The following is a 17,751-nucleotide window of genomic DNA, read 5'->3' on the forward strand; positions in this document are numbered from 1 at the left end:
GTCTCCACCTGTGAGGAAGTCTAACTGGAGACAACAACATGAAGACTTTATTAATGCAATCCGATCAGCAAAGCAGTGTATGCTAGCCATTAAAGAAGGCCGACCCCTCCCACCTCCACCCCCTCCATCCTTGAACCCAGGTGTGTGAACATTTTGGGTTACTTTTGAGGCTATGCTTGACTTTTGACCAAATCATCATGCCCTCTATGCACTCTGAAATTGACAATAACAATTACATAGAAGTAATTTTATTAATTATATAAAAGTAAACATCCTATTTTATTCAATTCTGCATAAAGATTCTGTGTTTCCTTCTAACTCTGTCTCAACGTGGGAACACCACTGTAGCTGTGCTGTAGTATTACATGACTCCAAGAAACACCAGACACCTCTTAGCCGATAGGTATGGAGCTATGCAGAGCAAGCTAACCAACTCTGCAACAGCCCCATCGTGTCAAATACCCACAGCTCTTTTCTTTTTTTCCAGGTAAAATTCCCAAAACATGAAATTTAGCATTTTAACCATTTGAAGCTGTACAATTTAGTACCCGCAGGTTTTTTTACTGGAAACATTTTATTTGAAAATTTAAAAATCTACACAAAAGAGGAAGGAATAGTACACATGCCCTCCACTGAAATTTGGCAATTGTTGACGCTGTTGCCACAATTTCTCCTTTCTCTTTTTTTTCTTTGACAGAACCATTTAAAAGTAAGTTCCAAGCATCATTAATACTTTAGCTATTTTAGTATGCGTCTCTTAAGTATGAGTCCCTTTTCCTGCATAATCACAATACTATTATCACACTTGATATATATTAATATGTTTTCCCAATTAGCTTAAGAATGGTTTTTAAAGCTCTCTTCTCACCCATGTTCAGCCACAACCCAGGATCCAATCACAGTTTACATATTACCTTTTGTTATCTCTTCGGTCTTTATTAAATCTTGAACAATATCCCTACCAGGCTATTCACCTTTTAGAATGTCTCATGTTCTGTATTTCTCCACTTATTTAGTCATATTGTTAAATTTTTTCCTCTATCTCATCTTTATGTAAACTGAAAGTTAGGGCTAGAATCTCAATGAGATTAGCATAAATATTAATATAAAATTATTAATATATCAATATTAATCTTATCAGATACAATACATGATTTGCAAATATTGTCTCCAGTTCTGTGGACTGTCTTTTTCTCTCTCTCTTGATAATAGCCTTTAATACACAAAAGTTTTTCATTTTGATGATGTCCAGTGTATCTGTTTTTTCTTTTGTTGCCTGTGCTTTTGATGTCATATCCAGAAATTAATCACCAAACCTACATCATGAAACTTGCCCATGCTTTCTTCTTTTAGTTTTAGCTCTTATGTTTAGATTTTTTAAAATCTATTTTAAGTCGATTTTTGTGTGTAATATAAGTTTCCAACATCGTTTTTTTGCATGTGGATATCCAGTTATCTCAGCACCATTTATTAAAAAGACTTTTCTTCCCCATTGAATAATCTTGGCACCATTATCAAAAGTCACTTGACCATATGTTTGAGAATTTATTTCTGGGCTCTCTGTTCTATTCCATTGGTCTATATGTCTGTCTTTACACCAGTACCAAACTGTTTTGAATACTGTAGTATTCTAGTAATTTTTGACATCAGGAAGTTTGAGTTCTGCAAAATATACTCAAGTTTGTTTTCGCTATTCAAGGTCCTTTGAGAGTCCATATGAATTTTAGGATTTTTGTTCTATTTCTGTAAAAATATTATAATGAGATTTTTTAGGGATTGAACTGAATATATAGAATGTTTTGGGTACTATTGTCATCTTAACAATATTAAGTTTTCCAATCCATGAACATGGGATATCTTTCTATTATTTACATCTTCTTTAATTTCTTTTAGCAAAATATTGTAGTTTTCAATGGACAAGTCTTTCACCTCATTGGTTAAATTTATTTCTAAGTATTTTATTCGTTTTGACATTATTATAAATGAGTTGTTAACTTTCTTTTCAGATTGTTCATTTTTAGTGTATAAAAATATAATGGATCTTTGTATGTTGACTTTGTATCCTGTAACTTGTGCTGAATTCATTTATAATATTATTGCTGATAGTGTTTTTGTGGAATCTATAGGATTTTATACAATAACATTATGTCACCTGAAACAGAGATAAGTTTACTTCTCCCTTCCCAATTGATATGTCTTTTATTTCTTTTTCGAACCTAAATCCTCTGGCTAGAACTTTTCGTACTATATCGAATAGGAGTGGCAAAAGTAGACATCCTTGTCTTGTATTTTCCATTGAGGATAATGTTAACTATGGGTTACTAGTTATTTTTTAAAGCATAAGTAATAGCATATAATGGGTATTATAACATGGAAGTGAAATGTATGAAAACAATAGCACAAGGTTGAGTGAGGAAAATGGACATATATTGTAAGGTTCTTATATTATACATGAATAGGTATAGTGTCATTTAAAGGTAGACTATCATATGGTAAAGATACCTATTGTAAACTCTAGAGTAACCACTAAAAAATATTGCTATTTAGCTAATAAGACAATACATGGAGTAGCGATAAAAAATGCAAAAAAATTCAATCCAAAGGGGGAAAAAGGCACAAAGAGCAGGTGGGATAAAGACAGATAACAGGATGGCAGACTTAAACCTAACTATATGCATAATTGCATATTAATGGCCTACACATTCCAGATAAAAGACAGAAATTGTCAAACTGAATAATAAAGCAAGACCCAACTATAAGTATTCCATAAGAAAAACACATTGATATAAAGACACAAATAAGAGCACGAGAAAAGATATACATGCAGACAATAATCATAAAGCTGGAATGACTGTATTAATATAGCGCAAAGTTAACTGCAGGGCAAGTATTAACAGATGATGATTCAAATGATAAATACATCAAGAAGACCTATCAGTTTTAAATGTTTATGTACCTAGTAACAGAGCTTCTAAGAATGTGAAACAAAAACTGACAAAACTGGAAGGAGAAGTAGACAAATTCACAATTATATTTGGAGATTTTATCACTCCTCTCTTAGTAACTGATAGAATATACAGCAGGAAAATCAGTAAAGATATAGAAGAGTTGAGCAGCAGTAACCAATTTGACCTAATTGACATTTATACTTATCCTATGACACATAGCCACAGCAGAAGACAGTGTTTTCAAGTATACATGGAACAGTCACCTAAGAGAGACCATATACAGGACCACAAAGTAGGTCTCAAATTTAGAATTGAAATCATACGTAATATGTTCTCTGATCAGAATAGAATTAAATTAGAAATGTATGACAAAAATATATCTGGAAAATTCCTGAATATTTGGAAATCAACAAGTCATTTCTAAATAACCCTTGGATCTAAGAAGAAATCACAAGAGAAATTAGAAAATAGTTTTAACTGAATGATAATGAAAACATCTAACTTTGTGGGATGCAGCTTAATTCATTCTTAGAGGGAATTTTATAGCTTTAAATGTTTATAATAGAAAAGAGAAAAGTTTTAGTTCAATTATCTTAAACTTTCTCTTTAAAAGATTAGGAAAAGAGCAAATGAGACCTAAATTAGGTCAAAAGAAGAAAATGATGTAATCCATCAAATTAACAAAATATTTTTAAAAGCATATGATCATCTCAATAGAGAAAAAGCCTTCCACAAAGTGTAATTCCTTACATGTTAAAAACAATACAATACAAAAAAAAAAAAAAAAAAGACTTCTCAGCAAGATAGAATTAGAAAGGAACTTCCTCCATAAAGGTCATCCTTGAGAAATCTACAGCTAACATCACACTTAATAGTGAAAAACTGAACACTTTCCCACTGAGATCAGGAAAAAAACAAGGATGTTCATTCTGACCACTTCTATTCAACACTGTACTATTGATAATGCTCAGTGTAATAAGGCAGGAAATGAATTAAAATATTATATTTACATGTAAAAAGCATGTAAATTGGGGAAGAAGATGTAAAACTATCTTTATTCACAGACAACATAATTGTGAATGAGTAAATATAGAAAATTCTAGGGAACTACAAAAAAGCTACTGGAATTAAAGTGAATTTAACAACATTTCAGGATATAAGGTATAAACAAGTGAGTTGTAGTTCTATATACTAGGCATAAACAATTAAAAAATGAAATTTAATGCTGGGCGCAGTGGCTCATACCTGTAATTCCAGCACTTTGGGAGGCCGAGGCAGGTGGATCACGAGGTCAGGTGTTCGAGACCAGACTGGCCAAGATGGTGAAACCCCGTCTCTACTAAAAAAAATACAAAAATTAGCCAGGTGCAGTGGTGGGTACCTGTAATCCCAGTTACTTGGGAGGCTGAGGCAGGAGAATCACTTGCACCCAGGAGGCGGAGGTTGCAGTAAGCTGAGATCGCACCACTGCACTCTATCCTGGGTGACAGAGCAAGACTCCATCTCAAAAAAAAAAAAAAAAAGAAATTTAATAAATTTATAATAACATAAAAATAGTAAATATTTAGGGGTGTATTTAACAAAATATATGCAGAACCTATAAAATGAAAATCTCACAGCATTCCCTCAAGAAATTAAAGAGGACCAGAATAAATGATGAGATTTACCATTTTTCTGGTTTGGAAGACTCAAGATTGTGTTATGATGTCAATTCTACCCAAATTAACCTATGGATTCAATGTAATTCCACTAGAAATACCTAGAAGTTATTTTTGCTGAGTAGAAATTGACTAGCTGGCCGGGCGTTGTGGCTCACACCTGTAATCCCAGCACTTTGGGAGGCCGAGGCAGGTGGATCACTTGAGGTCAAGAGTTTGAGACCAGCTTGGTCAACACAGTGAAACCCCATCTCTACTAAAAACACAAAAAATTAGCTGGATGTGGTGGTGGGCATTTGTAATCCCTGCTACCCGGGAGACTGAGGGAGGAGAATCCGGGAGGCAGAGGTTGCAGTGAGCAGAGATGGCACCACTGCACTCCAGTCTGGGTGACAAGAGCGAAACTCTGTCTCAAAAAAAAAAAAAGAAAGAACAAAGAAAAAAAAGAAATTGACTAGCTGATTCAAAGATTTTATGGAACTGGAAAGGATCTGGAATAGGCAATATAGTTTTTAAAAAGCACAAAATTGGAGTATTTACATTACCTGATGTCAAGACTTATTATAACAGTACAGTGATCATGACAACTTGGTATTGGTGTATCAATTTAACAGAAAATAGAATCTAGATATAGAACACCCCCCTATTTGTGGGTAATTGATTTTCTTAAAAGATGCCAAGGTAATTCACTGGGTGAAAGGCTAGTCTTATCAACAAATGATGGTAGAACAACTGGATATCCATATGGAAAAATGAACCTTGATTCTTATACCATTGTCTTAATCTGTTTGTGTTGCTATAAAGAAATACCTGAGGCTGGGTAATTTATAAAGAAAAGGGGTTTTTTTGGCTCACAGTTCTGCAGGTTGTACAAGAAGCATGGCACTGGCATCTGCTTCTCTCGAGGATCTCAGGAAGTCTCCAATCATGATGGAAGGTGAAGGGGAGCAGGCATCACATGTCAAGAGAGAAAGCAAGAGGGAAGGGAAGGAGGTGGGAAGGAGGTGGGAAGGAGGAGTGACAGGCTCTTCTTTTTTTTTTTTTTTTCAGAGGGAGTCTCACTATGTCACCCAGGCTGGAGTGCAGTGGCATGATCTCAGCTCACTGCAATCTCTGCCTCCCACACTCAAGCTATCCTCCCACCTCAGCCTCCTGAGTAGCTGGGACCACAGATGTATGCCACCGTGCCTGGCTAGTTTTTTGTATTTTTGGTAGAGGTGGGGTTTCTCCATGTTGCCCAGGCTGGTCTTGAATTCCTGAACTCAAGCAATCCGCCTGCCTCGGCCTCTCAAAGTGTTGGGATTACAGGCATGAGCCACTGCGCCCAGCCCAGGCTCTTCTTAACAATAAGTTATGATGGGAGCTAATAGAGCAAGAACTTACTCCTTAGCAAAAGGACAGCACCAAGCTTGTTCATAAGACATCCACCCCCATGATCCAAACACCTCACACTAGGACTGCCTCCGACACTGAAGATCAAATTTCAACATGAGATTTGAAGAGGACAAATATCTAAACTATATCAACCATATATAAAAAGTCATTCAAAAAGGATCATTGACCTAATATAATTGTTACAACTAAAGGCCAACAAAGATTTCCCAGGCAGGACACAAAATCCACTAATAATTTTTTTTTAAAAAAAGGAAATTAGTAAATTGAGCCTTACCAAAATTAAACAGTTCAGTTTAAGACTTAAGAAAATGGATCTGGTCTGAAGAAATGATGAATAAAGAAAAAAAAAATGGAAAGGCAAGTTACAGACTGGGAGAAAATATTCATAATTTGTATATCTGACAAAGAACTCATATCAAGAACATGTAAAGAACTCTTAAAACTCAGTAATAAGGAGACAACCCAATCAGAAAAGGTCAACAGATTTATTTGAACAGACACATCACAAAATAATAGCCAATAGCACATGAAAAGATACTCAACATCATTTTCATTAGGAAAATGCAAATTAAAAACCATAATGAGATACCACTACACATCCACTTCAGTGGCTAAAATTAAAGACTCTGACAATACAACACTTGTAATCTCAGCACTTTGGGAGGCCAAGATAGGCGGATCCCTTGAGGCTGGGAGTTTGAGACCAGCCTGGCCAACATGGCAAAACCCTGTCTCTACTAAAAATACAAAAAAATTAGCCAGGCATGGTGGCTCACTCCTGTAATCCCAGCTACTTGGGAGGCTGAGGCATGAAAATCATTTGAACCTGGAGGCAGAGGTTGCAGTGAGCAGAGATTGTGCTAATGCACTCCAGCCTGGGTGACAGAGTGAGACTGTCTCAAAAAACAAAGAAGAAAAAGACTGACGCTATGAGTGTTTGCTATGATGTGGACCAACTGGAAGTCTCATACACTGCTGATAGAAGTATAAAACAGTACAACCACTTTGCACTGGTATTTTCTTTTCTTTCTTTTCTTTTTGAGACAGAGTCTTGCTCTGTCACCCAGGCTGGAGTGCAGTGGCACCATCTCGGCTCACTGCAAGCTCCGCCTCCCGGGTTCATGCCATTCTCCTGCTTCAGCCTCCCAAGTAGCTGGGACTACAGGCACCCACCACCACACCCAGCTAATTTTTTGTATTTTTAGTAGAGACAGGATTTCACCGTGTTAGCCAGGATGGTCTTGATCTCCTGACCTCGTGATCCACCCACCTCAGCCTCCCAAAGTGCTGGGATTACAGGTGTGAGCCACCGCCCCCGGCCTGCACTGGTATTTTCTTAATAAGTTAAACATACACTTAGCCTATAAAGCAATTCCATTTCTTGATATTTATACAAAAAATGAAAACACGTCCATAAAAAAGATTTACATGATTGTTCATAGCTTTATTCATATAGCGTAAACTGGAAACAATTGAAAATGTCTATCAACAATTGAATAGATAAACAGATTGTGGAATATTTACAAAATGGTCTAGTACTCAACTATAAGGAGGAAATACATGCAGCAACATAGATGTTCTATTATATGAAATTATAGGACAGGGAAATCTTATGAATAGTAATAGGAAATAGATAATTGGTTGCCTGAGACTGGGTTTTGCAAAATATTGACTGAAAGGGGGCATGAGGGAACTTTTTGGGGTGACGAAAATGTTCTGTATTTTAATTGAGGTGGTTAAAATGGATACATTCGTCAAAACTCATTGAACTGTACATGTAAAATAGGTGCATTTAGTTGTGTGTAAATTATTCCTCAAAAAGACTATTTAAGAAAGTGCAAAAACAAAAAGCCACAGTGTAGTCATACTATAAAATCATCTGAAAAATATGTCATCTGAACTTCTATACCAGAAAATAATCCTCATATTTGCTTCCCTTTTATTGAGTGCTAATGAAAATATATCTTGAAATAATGTGTTGTCTTAAGATATTCAGTAGAAAGATCTGTGCTGTGATTTTAGTAATAATGTAAGTACTTTGGCAACAAGTTTCATATAACAAAAAACATCTTTTATGAGAAATATAATCATTTTAAGATTAGAAACTACAGGGTTGATGGCTACCTTATGGTTCTTTAATTGAATAAGTGAAACCATGTCAGATGTCCTGCTGTGTGAATTTCTCTCACATTTTAGATCCAACTTGGATCTAACCATGACTTGGATCTAAAATGTGGGGATTATTGTTTCTCTAAAAAAAATTCCTTTTGTAAGGCCTCACCAAATGTTCAATTTATTTTTCTTTATATTTCTATGCTAACACATAATTTTATAATTAACTTCTTTCTTGTGTCCTTAACATAATTTTATGCAACAAACCAAATGATTATATGCACTCCCAACATTTTCACCACGGTTTGATGATTTTGTTTGTGCAAGGATTTTATATTAGCCCAGAATTCTCAGGCTTAAGTTCTAGAGAATTTATTTGTTTTTTTTGTTGTTGTTGTTGTTTTTGAGACGGAGTTTTGCTCTTGTTGCCCAGACTGGAGTGCAATGGCAGGATCTCGGGTCACTGCAAACTCCGCCTCCCAGGTTCAAGCAATTCTCCTGTTTCAGCCTCCTGAGTAGCTGGGATTACAGGCGCCCGCCACCACGCCCAGCTGATTTCTGTATTTTTAGTAGAGATGGGGTTTCATCATATTGGTCAGGCTGATCTTGAACTCCTGACCTCAGGTGATGCACCTGCCTCGGCCTCCCAAAGTGCTGGGATTACAGGCATGAGCCACTGCACCCGGCCAGTACTAAAGAATTTATATACATATAACTAGAGTTATATATAACATGGCCTAACATGCATGAATGTGCCAGTAATTTCCCTTTTTTCCTCAGCATGATTCCCTATTTTCATGATTCAGTTTTTGAGACATGCCTATATTCTACTTTTTAGTGACTTGGCTAAGTCTGTCAATGATTTAAATTTCTAGGATACTGTGACAGTTTATGGGGACAGTGATATAGAATATTTATAATTGTTATTTTTCTGTGAGGTCTGGGACATTCAGTTACCATTTTGCATAGCTACGTAGACATGGATACATAGCACAATGTTGGCATTTTAAAATAATGCTTGGTTTTCCACTTTTCTCTGAGATCTGGCCACCATATTCCTCAAAAGAATTCATTTGGACTCTGACTTTTAAAATCATTACCTATTGAAATAAATAGGACATGGTGATTTTATGAAAACATTATTGATAGAGGAAGAGAGGTGACTCCGACTGAGCTGAGGGTAGAACATGTAGCTCAGTTATGCTGGGTTCAGATTATTGTTGCAGAAAATACAACAATTCTCAAAATATGTGAACTTCAACATAAATAGAATCAGCAACCTTGAATGCTCAGCCACAGGACTCTCTCCTGCCTGCTCTCTGCCCCTCTGGTGGGGCCTTATGTTCCTTCTGTAGGGTCCCAGAGGCCCTAGTGCCTCTTTTTCTACAGTTTATCCCACCAAGCAGTAATTTTCTGTTTGCCTAATCATCTCTGAGATTTTCATTGGCAGGGAAATAGACTTAAACTTTGCTGTCTCCATGGTGATATGTAGTACCAAACACAGAAGGGTGGCAGTGAGTGAATGAGCAAGTGGGATTAAGGAAGTAACTCAGTATTGCCATGATCATTGTCTTTGCCTAATGTGAGTAGGGTTTATGGTTGCAGCATTTCTTATGTAAGACTTCACTTCCCAGCTGGCAAAATTGAAGAAATAACCACCAAGCTAAGAGCCATGTTCTAGATGGTTCTTCTAAACCATTGTAAATGAATTCTGAATGATAATGGCACTTTCTATTGTACTTTTTTCCTAGGCAGTTTCACTTCTATTTGGTAGTTGGAAACACAACCTTGATGAACCTGTTTCCTTATAGCAATAGCTAGCATTTACAAAACATTTAGTATGTTCCACCCCGCCCACTGTGCCAGGCCTTTATGTGGATTATCATAGTTAACTTTCACAACAACCCGATGAAACAGGTGATACGTAGGTGCTGGGAAAATGGAAGCTTAAGGAGGTTGGGTAACTTGCCCGAGTTCACACACATAGCAAGTAAAGAACTCAGGCTCAAAACCAGTCAGGCAAGCTCCAGCACTGGGCTTTTTATCATTTCCCAATGCTGTCCTGTTCTATTTTTTTTCAAGGCATTTATCTCCGTGTGAAATTTTTGTTTGTTTCTGTGCTAGAATGCTTACTCCTTGATTTCAGAGACATTGCATCCCCAGGTGTAAGACAGCACCTGGCACCAAGTAGATGCTCAGTCAGTGTTAAATTAATGATGAGGTACTGCCTTCTGGATGGAGTAAGAAATAAAGGATAAGGCTACCAGATAATTCCTAAGTGCTTAACAATTGTTACATCTTATGAATATACATTTTAGGAAATGATTTGTTCAAATAGGAAACTCCCCAAACTGCTTAAAAAGGTGGCTTACAAAAAATTCTTAACATCACTACATGAAATATCCATCCACGCATGTAGGAATTTTGACTATACACTAACACAAGTTCTACACTGAGTTTGAGGTTGATGCAGTTTCACACCCTTCCTGGGGTCGGGGCGGTGGGATTATTTTATGTTGCTGATATCTAGTGTGCTATCCCTTTAAGGTGCCTGAAACAAAACACAGCAAACACCAATCCCTGCTTGATTTAGAGGGGTAGTTGCCAACCTAGTTTTGCTATGAGCAGCTCCACATTCTAAGAAGATCTTGCCTGTTTCCCACTTCTCATTTCTCTCCGTAACCAATTATGTCTGGTAATTGCAAATGAAAGAAGAAAAAAAGATATTATACAGAACCACAGAGAACCTGAGGCCGACAGGAGCTGCCTGGGCCATTGCATCTCTGGAAGCTGAAGCTGTTTTTGGTGAACTTTCCTATCATCCCTCCTTCTTTCCCTTTTCTGTTTTTTGAGTCCTCACCTTTTATCCTATTACTATCTCCTTCCTGAATATATTGCCTGCTCACTTAGTAGTTAAGTGAAAAAAAAAATCTAGCCACTGCAAAAGCAGTATGTCTTTCTGCCAGTGACACAGTCCCATTGACTTCCATTCATATCTTCCAAACCCACATTTTGAAACATCCCATCTCCCTCTGTAACTCCGTAACTTCTCTAAGACCCCCCCAGCACTACAACCTATGCTTTTGAATATTCTGTGCCCTACTGTGCCATCAATACTAACATTCTGTGATTCTAGAACTACTTTCTTTACACAGGATTTACTAAATAATTCATTTCATTGAGAAGTTCTTAAGATTAATTTTCTTTGTTTTTCTGGAAAAGTACATCACTTAAACATTTCAAGGGCAGACAATTGAAATGAATGCACAGGTTGTGACATTTTTCCCTGCCATGTCCTTTAGTTGAGCCCTGCATGTCTCCCCCTTTGGAATAGTCTCAAACCAGAGTTTGGGACCTTGTTCTTTCATGTTGGAGCAGAGTTCATATCATTACTTACATATTTATTTATTTACTTATTTGAAATAGGGTCTTGTTCTGTTGCCCAGGCTGGAGTGCTGTGGCATGATCACAGCTGACTGCAGCCTTGACCTTCTGGGCTCAAGCTATCCTCTCGAGTGGCTGGAACCACAGGCACACACCACCACACCTGGCTAATTTTTTGTAGGGACAGGGTTTTGCCGTGTTGCCCAGGCTGGTCTCAAACTCCTGGACTCAAGCAGTCCACTCACCTCAGCCTCACAGAGTGCTGGGATTACTGGCATGAGCCATCATATCCTTATTTCACTTCATGTAGTTCATTCTATAATTCTATAGTATTCTATAGTTGTTTTTGAAGTGCTAATTGCCATTTGTTGTTATCTTTACATTCAGATTATATTCAATGTCCATATTGTATGAGAAGGTTTAATGAAAGCGCAGCTGAGCGACATACTAATTTCTGCAAGGATCAGTCTTCTCGCCGAGTCTTTAATCCAGCTCAGACAGCAGCCAAATTGGCATCCAGAGCGCAGGTAACTATCTCTCCCCAGGTGTTGGCTCTTGTGCCCTTGAATGCCTAGGGGTGAGCCGGTAGAATTCCCTAGAGAACCTCAGTTACCCATCCTAAGAAGTGTAAGCGTGAAGAGAACTGATCACGATTGCTCACCCCTGTGGGAGCTGACTTCTTTTGCAGGAGAATGCTTTCCAGCTAAGGCACCTTTGGGTGTTGTAGAAAAAAATATTTCTAAAGTATTTGAAGCTTCTTTGGGTGAAGACTTGAACACATAGTGTTTCTATAGCATTATGGCAAAACTCTTTATCCAACAGTATCAACCTTAATCACCCAGAAAAGAATTGCGAATCTGAAGTGAAACTGCCTGAGTGGGACAGGCTGTCCCAAGGCAACTGCCCCACAGGTCATGTGTTTTGCTCTATAGAGGAGGGGTCTTCACCTTTTATTTAAAGTCACAGAATCAGCAAGTTAAAGGGATATGTGGATGAATGGAAGCAGCTGTTAACATTAGGTGCAAATCAGTAAAATAACAACCTGAAGTGGAAGACAGTAGATTTACAAACCACAGAACTGGAGCCAGCAAACAGCACCATACAGTCGAAGGTCTCAGGTACATACTTACAATATAGCATAAAAACTATTAGTTTCATAGACATGGCTTAGATGCCATGAAAAGTTGGTCTGAATACTTTAAGTGTATACAGACTGTTTATTTATTTTTGAGACAGGGGCTCACTCTGTTGCCCAGGCTGGAGTGCAATGGTGTAATCATGGCTCATTGCAGCTTTGACCTCCCAGGTGCAGGTGATACTCCCACCTTGGCCTCCTGAGTAGCTGGAACTACAGGTGCATAGCACCACGCCCAGCTAATTTTTTGTATTTTTAGTAGAGATGGGGTCTCACTGTGTTGCTCAGGCTGGTCTCAAACTCCTGGGCCCAAGCAATCTGCCCTCTTCAGCCTCCCAAAGTGCTAGAACTACAAGTGTGAGCATCGTGCCTGGCCCCTACAGCCTGTTTAGAAAGCTTCTGGTTAAATCCAGTATGTAATGGGGTGGGACCGTTTCCAACAAAAGCGGATCCCACAGACTGTGGATCCTCAGCGCTATCCCCTTAAGCATTAGAAGGTTATTGACTATCAACTATGTACCAGAAACTGTGCTAGGTACTGGCTTGATCAAGAATTTGTCATTGAAAGATGGAGGGGGACTTAGAGCTGGTACAGTTGGCATATATAGGAGAGCTATGGAAGAAGAAGTCACTGCAATTCCTGGAAGTCTTCAAAGGCAAGCAAACTTTTTGCCCTTAAATATCAAAATGGGTTCACCAGCCTAGAGTTGGGGTTGGGAAGGGCTTTATGCACAAAACATCCAGCTTGTGGCCTGAGGCACCCATCTGGGGAGCGAAAGCATAGAGTACCTACGAAAGAGGTACAGGGTGCTGGGTGTGGTGGCTCACGCCTGTAATCCCAGCACTTTGGGGGGCTGAGGTGGGCAGATCACCTGAGGTAGGGAGTTTGAGACCAGCCTGACCAACATGGAGAAACCCCATCTCTACTAAAAATACAAAATCAGCCGTGTGTGGTGTCACATGCCTGTAATCCCAGCTATTTGTGAGGCTGAGGCAGGAGAATTGCTTGAACCTGGGAGGCAGAGGTTGTGGTGAGCCAAGATCACGCCATTGCACTCCAGCCTGGGCAACAAGAGCAAAACTCCGTCTCAAAAAAAAAAAAAGAAAAAGAAAAGAAAAAAGAGGTACAGGGACAGGCAAGACAGGCAGACAGGCAGCCAGAACTAGAAGGGCTTTAACTCAAGCCAGTTGAGAGAGGAAGAAAAGAGGAATTGATTGAATAAATGCCCTAAAATCAAGGACTGTCCTTGATTGACAGGTCCTTGAATGAGGGCCTGGAATAGAACGATTAATAGGGTTGTGTGGGAGGGAGAATCTAAGAAATAATTGATGAGACTGAGAAAATGATTAGACATAGGATAAAAGAGGGAATCAGGGTTGACAATAAGGTTTTCAGCTCCAGAGCCTGGACAGACAGGAAGACAATCTCTGTAGATAATAGAACACAGGAGGGAGGACATATGGGTGGTGAGAGGCAGTGGTTACAATAAATACAGTTTTATAGATTGTTTTGTTTTTGTTTTTGAGATGGAGTCTCACTCTGTTGCCCAGGCTGGAGTGCAGTGGCACAATCTCGGCTCACTGCAACCTCCGCCTCCTGGGTTCAAGCGATTCTCCGGCCTCAGCCTCCCAAGTAGCTGGGATTACAGTCACCCACCACCATGCCTGACTAATTTTTGTATGTTCAGAAGAGATGGAGTTTCACCATGTTGGCCAGGCTGGTCACAAACCCCTGACCTCAAGTGATCCGCTTGCCTCAGCCTCCCAAAGTGCTAGGATGACAGGCATGAGCCACCACACGCCGCCTAGATTCAGTCTTGACATCTGAGATAGCATGAAAAGAAGTGCAATGTAGAAAAAGCCAGGATTCTACATTCAGTAGTCAGGGTTTGAATTTCTTTCTTTCTTTCTTTCTTTCTTCCTTTCTTTTTTTTTTTTTTTTTTTTTTTTGAGACAGAGTCTCACTCTGTTGCCCAGGCTGGAGTGCAGTGGTGTGATCTCGGCTCACTGCAACCTCCGCCTCCCGGGTTCAAGCGATTCTTGTGCCCCAGCCTTCCAAGTAGCTTGGATTACAGGCTCCCACCACCATGCCTGGCTACCTTTTGTATTTTTAGTAGAGACGAGGTTTCACCATGTTGGCCAGGCTGGTCTCGAACTCCTGACCTCAGGTGATCTGCCTGCCTTGGTCTCCCAAAGTGCTGGGATTACAGGCATGAGACCCCGTGCCCGGCCAGGGTTTGAATTTTAATTCTATAATTTAGGTAAACTTGGCCGAGTTACTTAAATTCTTTGGGATTCACTTTAATCTGTAAAATGGGGTTAATCATGTGTACCTTGCTGAGTTGTTGGGGGACTTATAGATAAGTGAAGGGCCCGGTTCAGTGTCTTGCACATAGGGGCTCCTCCTTTCCTCTCTCTACATTACCCCACCCTCCCCTTCTCCAGTAGCCTTTTCCAGTTGATACGATTGGCATGACACTTTTGGAGGAATATGACTACTTTGGGCTTGAACACAGCCTAATTATGGAAAAGTTTGTATGTATAAGTCTACCTACATTCTGTAAAGCAGTAAAGGGTGAGTTACATTTCTGCAGATGGTTCTTCTTACTGGTCTCCAGAGTTAGTCTGCTTTAGTGGGGCCAAAGAGAGCACAGGAAAGCAGCAAACGGAAGTGTTTTTATTCCTGAAGAAGGCCAGCTGGCTGTCAGTGTAACCAGTGACTTGGCCCCATTCCTCTCCTTGTTTTCCAGAGCTGAGTGGTGATTGGGAACACAGAAGAAAAATTGCTTGCTTTGTGAATTCCTTCACTCACTGTAGAGTATATCTGAACAGCCGTATTTGTTTCCTTTGTGCCAGCTTCACCACTTTGGGGCCTTGTCTAATAGTGAAGCTTATTCAAAAATGGAACAAGAAAGGAGGGGTTGTTTCAGTTTTGAAGGGCTGTTAACACAGCCGAAATATGTTTCTATTTTAAACATAATCAACTTTTAAAATGTGTCATACTCTTAACCAAAAGAGACCAATATAGGCCTCTAAAAATAGCTTTATTTGTGTGAATGGGGATGAGCTGCCTCCTATAGTCTGTCAGCCATTCTTGCCCAAGTGAGAATTCTCACTTGGTGTAACAGGTTATCTCTATCCTGCAGTTTCTGTGGAACTGGAGGTGGGATCAGTGGCAAGATAAAAGGAGCATGTGAGAAACCTTTTGGTCCTTATTTCGTTTTAATGTAACTATTCTGCTGCTGCTGCTCTGCAGGGAGGGGGATGGTGTAGGGATGTTGGAATTTCATACTTCAAACATTTGCTGCCTGCCAATCTGTTTTTCTTTGTTCATGTTAAAAAAAACAAAATAGTCTTCAAGTGTAATGAAAAAAATAAAATGTTCTTTAAATATATCCTTTATTGACATTAAGTGATTTCTTATGTCTCCATACAACTAATTTTATAGGATAAATATACCACCACCAACCCCAAGGGCTTAATTATGGAAGGGAAGCTTCAAAACCCAGATATTGCTTTGAGCACCAGCTGGGAGGACAAGAACCAGGCTAACTGAAGTGCAGGGTGTGTGTCTGTCCCCTTCCCCTGGATTCAGGGAATCCCTGCAGATGATGCCATTCTGCTGCTGGTTAAGTGGGAACAGCTGTACCTCCTATGTGGCACCTGAGGTTACATACAGAAGGTGTTCTCTTTGTCTCTTTCTTTCTCTCTCTGTAGGGTAGGGCTCAGATGGGTCCAAAAAAAGAACCAACTGTTACCAGTGCCGTGGGAGCTTTGCTGCAGAACAGGGCCCTGGTGGCCACGAATGAAGTCCCAACCAAGTCAGGTGAGTCAAAGCACGCATTTCAGCTCTCAAATGATGGGGGTCAGAGGAGATCACTGTTGGGTTTGGGATTCACTGGTAGTCTGCAAAAGCTCTAAGACATTCACTGTTGCTTTTAGATGCAAAGATATTTGGGTTAGAGGTTAAAGCTTATTTGCCAAAAGGGAATATTTCTTAATTTATCAGGATTACACAACTTTCACAATGTACAAGTCAAATTCAATTACTGCAATGGGAGTCTAAACCATTGTTCTCCGGTCTAGTAAAATTGAAGAGATTGAAAATAGGAGAAGACCACGTGTCATATGTTTGTGTTGAAAATAAGGGGAAAGTTTCTTTTCTAGAAATAAATACAGATCCTCCTCAATTTATGATGGGCCTATGTCCTGATAAGCCCATTGTAAATAGAAATATTATAAGTCAAAAATGCATTTAACCTCCCAATTAACCCATGTAAAGTTGAAAAATCTTATGTCAAACTAACATAAGTCAAGAATTTCTGTACAGTCATCCCTCGGTATCCACAGGGGATTGGTCCCAGGGCCCTAGTGGGTACCAAAACCTGAGATGTTGAAGTCCCTGATATAAAATGGCGTAGAATTTGTATATAACCTAGGCACATCCTCCTGTATACACTAAATCATCTCCAGATTACTTATAATACCTAAGGCAATGTAAATGCTATGTAAGTAGTTGTTATGCTATATTAAAATTGTTGTATTATTTTTTATTATTGGTACACTTGGGTTTTATTTATCTATTTATTTATTTTTAAATGTTCTCCATCTGTAGTTGTTAAATCTGCAGATGTGGAACCCATGGGAACAGAGGCTGACTGTAATTTCTTCAAAGTAGCAACAAGGCAGAACCATAGGAGCCATCCTAATGGGGATGAGGTGGTATCTCATTTTAGTTTTAATTTGCATATCTCTAATGACTTATGAGGTTAAGCCTCTTTTCAAGTGCTTATTGGTCATTTGTATATATTCTTTGAAAAAAATGTCTGCTCAAGTCCTTTGCCCATTTTTGAATTGTTTTTGTTGTTTTGGTTTTTGCTAACTTAATCACCAGTGTGATTGGTTGTTTTTGTTGTTGACTTTTAGGAATTCTCTATGTATTCTGGATATTAATCCCTTATCAGCCATATGGTTTATAAATATTCTTTTCTTTCCTATTCCATGGGTTGCCTTTTTACTCTGTTGATATTCTTTTTTGTGTGTGTTTTTTGTTTGTTTGAGACAGGGTCTCTCTTGCCCAGGCTGGAGTGCAGTGGCACAATCATAGCTCACTGCAGCT

The 17,751-nt window shown here is 38.9% G+C and overlaps 1 protein-coding gene across 1 annotated transcript in view; it reads left to right on the top strand.

Moving 5' to 3' along the window:
- ZC2HC1B (zinc finger C2HC-type containing 1B) overlaps positions 1–17,751 on the top strand; it is a 73,631-nt gene that overhangs the window by 22,125 nt on the left and 33,755 nt on the right. Inside the window, exons 4-6 of the mRNA XM_003811549.5 lie at positions 2–140; positions 11,885–12,024; positions 16,350–16,458. Coding sequence (XP_003811597.1) covers positions 2–140; positions 11,885–12,024; positions 16,350–16,458 — 388 coding nt within the window. The remainder of the gene's footprint in view (position 1; positions 141–11,884; positions 12,025–16,349; positions 16,459–17,751) is intronic.

The sequence above is a fragment of the Pan paniscus genome, chromosome 5 (genome assembly GCF_029289425.2).
Source record: "Pan paniscus chromosome 5, NHGRI_mPanPan1-v2.0_pri, whole genome shotgun sequence".
Classification (NCBI taxonomy): domain Eukaryota; kingdom Metazoa; phylum Chordata; class Mammalia; order Primates; family Hominidae; genus Pan; species Pan paniscus.